This window comes from Cibotium barometz, chromosome 58 (genome assembly GCF_041138505.1).
Source record: "Cibotium barometz isolate CiBa-2024 chromosome 58, ASM4113850v1, whole genome shotgun sequence".
Taxonomy (NCBI): Eukaryota; Viridiplantae; Streptophyta; class Polypodiopsida; order Cyatheales; family Cibotiaceae; genus Cibotium; species Cibotium barometz.
Window position 1 is genome coordinate 15,470,359 of NC_141103.1, and position 4,523 is coordinate 15,474,881.

At 40.9% G+C, this 4,523-nt stretch overlaps 1 protein-coding gene across 2 annotated transcripts; it reads right to left on the reverse strand.

The window, feature by feature from the left end:
- Nucleotides 1–363: 363 nt before the first annotated feature.
- LOC147605951 (ubiquitin-conjugating enzyme E2 variant 1C-like) lies at nt 364–3,500 on the reverse strand. 2 transcript variants are annotated; one of them, XM_086792424.1, is made up of 4 exons: nt 3,342–3,500; nt 2,634–2,773; nt 2,419–2,544; nt 364–751 (listed from the first exon to the last, which is right to left on the reverse strand). In XM_086792424.1, exons 1-4 carry the CDS (start codon nt 3,367–3,369, stop codon nt 602–604), a joined length of 444 nt encoding a protein of 147 aa, XP_086648550.1. In that variant the 5' UTR covers nt 3,370–3,500; the 3' UTR covers nt 364–601. The 2 variants fall into 2 exon arrangements, with proteins under 2 accessions (XP_086648550.1, XP_086648551.1); XM_086792425.1 differs by lacking the exon at nt 364–751 and adding an exon at nt 758–1,137.
- Between the last annotated feature and the right edge of the window lie 1,023 nt (nt 3,501–4,523).

The window sequence follows — 4,523 nt, forward strand, 5'->3', positions numbered from 1 at the left end:
GTTTGATGCAGCATCCCTTAAGTTTATTTTGTTTAGAAAACCAGTGTAACGTTTGGCCCCATCTCATTAACATGATTTTATCAGTAATGCTGTTGTGCGGTTATCTTGGTAGGGTATCTGCATTTGCTTAGGACAGCTTGGGGCCTGAGGTGGGCATCTTTTTGGCTGCTGTACAGCTGAACCCAGCACCAGAATCCAGGAAAATATACATGTCTATTACGTGGTTTGACAAACTAGTTTTTTTTTTTTTAAAGCAAGCCTTGGCCGGTTTGCTTGAATCATGGTTCGACTTCTACACATAGAGACCATGTCACATCCAACAAAGAGCAGCACAATATTCAAAATTCTACTGTTACAACGGGAGAGAAAAAGATTCACTTCCTTACCCTAAACAATGCTACACTTTTATGGCCCTTTCTTTACACTGAAGCACCTTATGCATGATCATGGCTGTAAAATACTGTCTGATTCAAATCAAAGTTCTGAAGCCAAAGAAATTCATTAGCTTCAACAGTGATTCCCAGGTCCCTTTTGGGTAGTAGCTGCTAGGCCAAAACAACAAAAGATTTCTTCTGTCTTTGGTCATACAAGCTGAGAATCATCAAATGCTGGGAAATGTACTCCCTTCAGGAAGCTGTGGCAGCTTTCTGTTGTGAGAGGAACCCATCTCTCGTTTCAACTCTGTCAAGATCTTTTCCATGGTATACTCTCTTCTCCAATTTGCCAGCAATGAGAAATGCCTTGGTTCAACCTGTTCAAAAGGATAGAAAAAGGAACAGAGAAAGGTCAACAAAAACAGCTGCAAAGTGTGTTGAAAAAAAATCCAGGACAATCCCCCAAGCTCAACTTAAAGAACACAGACTTTAGGAACAGCAGTCTAGTCCATTATGAACGATCCTTCAAAAGTTCACCGAAAAGCTTCCACCCGTTTCCAGCAAGAAGCTTGCTCCGCTGCTTGTTTACACAATGCTGCAGCTTCAAGTTTTCCGCACAGCATAGTTGTCATTGGCAAGGTCCCAACCCAGTTCTTACATTTTTTTGCTAAGAGGAGCTGTTGCAAACCAGTTGAGACATTTGCATCCCAACTTGTCAGAGTCAACCCTTTCCCATGCCATTGGCAACAGTGGAAAACATTGGCTGCCAAGTTACAAAAGGTTAGAATGTCACTTTCAAATCATGCTTCACCTTAAAGAAATGTTAAAATTTGTACCGCTTAGGGAACAAAATTAGTGAAAAATAGAGCCACTAGCCTGCCGCACCGTAAATATGGGCCATAGCAACCCATGCTATAGTCAATCTAAAATCATAACTCTGAAATGGGTCATATAGCACAATAGACAGTGCCACAGGGTTTCAATGCATGAGCTGCATGCACATTCAGGCCTCTAGCACTCACAAATTCTGCACTTACTCCTGCAGTAGTTTAAGAGTTGGGTTTACAGCAAGGCAGGGGCCTTAAGCGGCCAGTCACATGGCACAATATCCGGAAATGCCAGCATAATGAGCCCGCCACCTGCCAAACGGGCCACTCGTTAAGTGTCCCACGGCTTACCTCTGGGAGACATGACCTTGCTGCTGCAATCAGCAACTTGTGCCACCAAGGGGACCTGTGCAACTATGGCTTCGCGCAAAAACCACTGCCATAACTTGACATTGAGATAAGTGATCAGTCTCCTATCACCAAGCGTGCTAAAATGAGATTCAGAATAGCACAGAGGTCAAGGGCTGATACATAACAATAGAAAGTTCAAGTTATTTCCCAAAATTAACAAAAACTAAATCTCCATGGGAGTCTACTCACAAAGCTTCAGACCATAGTCTCCCATCATGCACAGCATGAACTATGTGCTATAACATAGCCACTCATGTTATCAGTACCCAAGAATAGATGGAGTTCATGCATAAAGAAAGACAAATCTTCATACCAGCATACACAGTTTCTCTCACTTCTCTGGAGGTGAAGTTCTGACTCAATGATCAAGGCTATGCCAATGCATGATAAGTACAGCACAAGGTATGAGTTGCAACCTATTGATGTTGCAGAAGTATGAAAGAAAATACCAGTCATGAAAGATAGCATCACAACTAGTATCCCCTAAGTAGTGAAATAGTATAGTGGGAATGCACCATGTGAAACTGAAAATCCACGTGGAAATGGGGATAAGGTGTTCCAGAGGCTACAAGGCCACTCCCCCTTCCGTGTCAGCATTTCTTCGCCAAATGTAAAAGAATGCGATCATGTGTTACATTGTTTTAAGCTACATGTAAAACAGTCACTGTGGAAATGCCATGAGCAACTAAAAGAATGTGATCATGTGTTAACTTAGATAGGGAATGAGGTAGATGGTAACATTGCAGAAATGTATACATACAAGATGATCACAAGTTCACAGAAACTCGTAAAGAAACTGTTCTTACCACTCCGGTGTCTTGGTTTACACAGGTCATGTTGATCCTCGAGTAGAATTTCACAGTTGGAGGCTTGTCCGGGTAGTCTTTATCACAGAAAAGCTTCAGCTGATATATTCGTCCTTCGTGTACAGACTGCCCATAAAGAAAAAAAAACATCATCTGGCATAGATCAATCACAGTCCAATGAATGATTCAAGAAGAGACAACTGAATTCAACTTACATTGTGAGGCCCGATGATGGTTCCAGTCCAAGACCGCATGAAAATATCATCACTGTCATCCATTCCGTAACTGACGGTCCCATCCCCGATCCCTTTCTCCCCCCTTTCCAGCTCCTCCAGCAATCTGAAGTTCCTAGGAACTGCACAGCAACTTTTACAAACAGGCCAAAACTGCCAAAAACTCCAGCAGTTCTAACAAAAACAGTTACCATGCGAGAAAAAACTCACAAAACTGTCTCAACGGCTGAAGCCACTTGTCTATGGATAAATCAGAAATCACATTCTTTTCAAAAAAGATAAACAAGAGATCATATTCTTATGGTTCCTTCTGTGTCAAAAGTTAGCCGTATATCTGGACTGGTTAACCCTATTCACTGGTCTTCTGAGCTTAATTAGGAACTAAACCTTTAAAACCAATTGGGATTGAAACCACTTAACCCTAAGGATGATCGTAAACAGAAAATCGTTCCTTTTGGATCAAATATTAACCCTAACATGAAATCAGGGATCCCTAACACAGAAATCAGTGATCCATAACACAAATCAGTCGTTTTTGCAGCTTAAGCTAAGATCTTCTCTACCAAGGCCATTCAGCCTATGACGGAAAATCGACCTGTTTGGCTTGGGCTTCTTAGTTATGTTTCGTGTTAGGGAAACCCTTCAATCTTCGCAGAAAAGCAAAGAAAAAAGTGGCGCACAAAGACTGACCTACAACAGAAGCTCCGGCCGTTGCCATTGTTGGATTTCTGCTGGTTGAAGACGATGATGGTGATGATGATGAAGAAAATGGATGAAGGAGATGCTTGCTCACTGCCCTCGCTCGCTCGGTGTTTCCTAAGAGTATTCAAACCTCTGCTACAAGGGTTCTCAAAAAATGTACACACTTAGGCTTTTTAGTAATCCTTTTCACACATGCCCGGATGAAAGGCAAACTGGAGTGTCCCAATAAAATAGTGCAAAGTTGTTTCATGGATTAGGAGCATTGATCACATGTTATCTTTTTTACTATAAATAATAGTCAATAGCTTTCCACCTCAAAAGAAATACACCTCCAAGTCCATCGTGCCTTCAGATGATGAGCCACTTTTTTAAATCTTGACAAAACGCTCGTAGATGTTCTCAAAAGTGTTCATGGGGACAACATACTCCTAGGTGGTGGTAGTAGTCATTGACTTCAGCATTGCTCATCAAGTCCGTGACAATGCGACCTGTGTGGAACTTGTCAAGCCACAATGATGGTACCTTTTGGAACTTGTTGACCCGCTATCTATGTAATATTTCACGTTCTAGATGGCAGCAAAGTCTCCATTATAGTAGAGGGTCCCAAGTTTGCAAATCTCTCTTAGTTAAAGCATTTGCAATATCTCCAAGCAATGTGAGATTGGGCATGGCACACATAATAATACATATAAAAGGTAAGAGTATCATTTGTTTAGAAGTGCTTCCAAATACATCTTTGTTTGTCTAGAAGTACTTCTAAATACATCTTTGTTTGTCTAGAAGTGCTTCTAAATACATCTTTCTAAATACATCTTTGTTTGTCTAGAAGTGCTTCCAAATACATCTTTGTTTGTCTAGAAGTACTTCTAAATACATCTCTATTTGTTTAGAAGTACTTGCTTGTACTCTTCACCTAGATAAAAGAGCCAATTACCATTCTATTTTGACAACCCATCCTCACCAGAAACCAGCCCTCGATCCTCAACAACAACACTCCTCACAACTAAATCCCACAATCTTCTCTCTGAATGCTTAAGACTAGAACTAGTAGCATGGTACTATTTTTAAGCAATGTAGATTAATTCCCTTACAATAGAATACTTGTGAGCTCTCCATCTTCTCCTTATCCTCTTTCGTATGTTCTATTGGATCTTTCTTACTTGATGAATT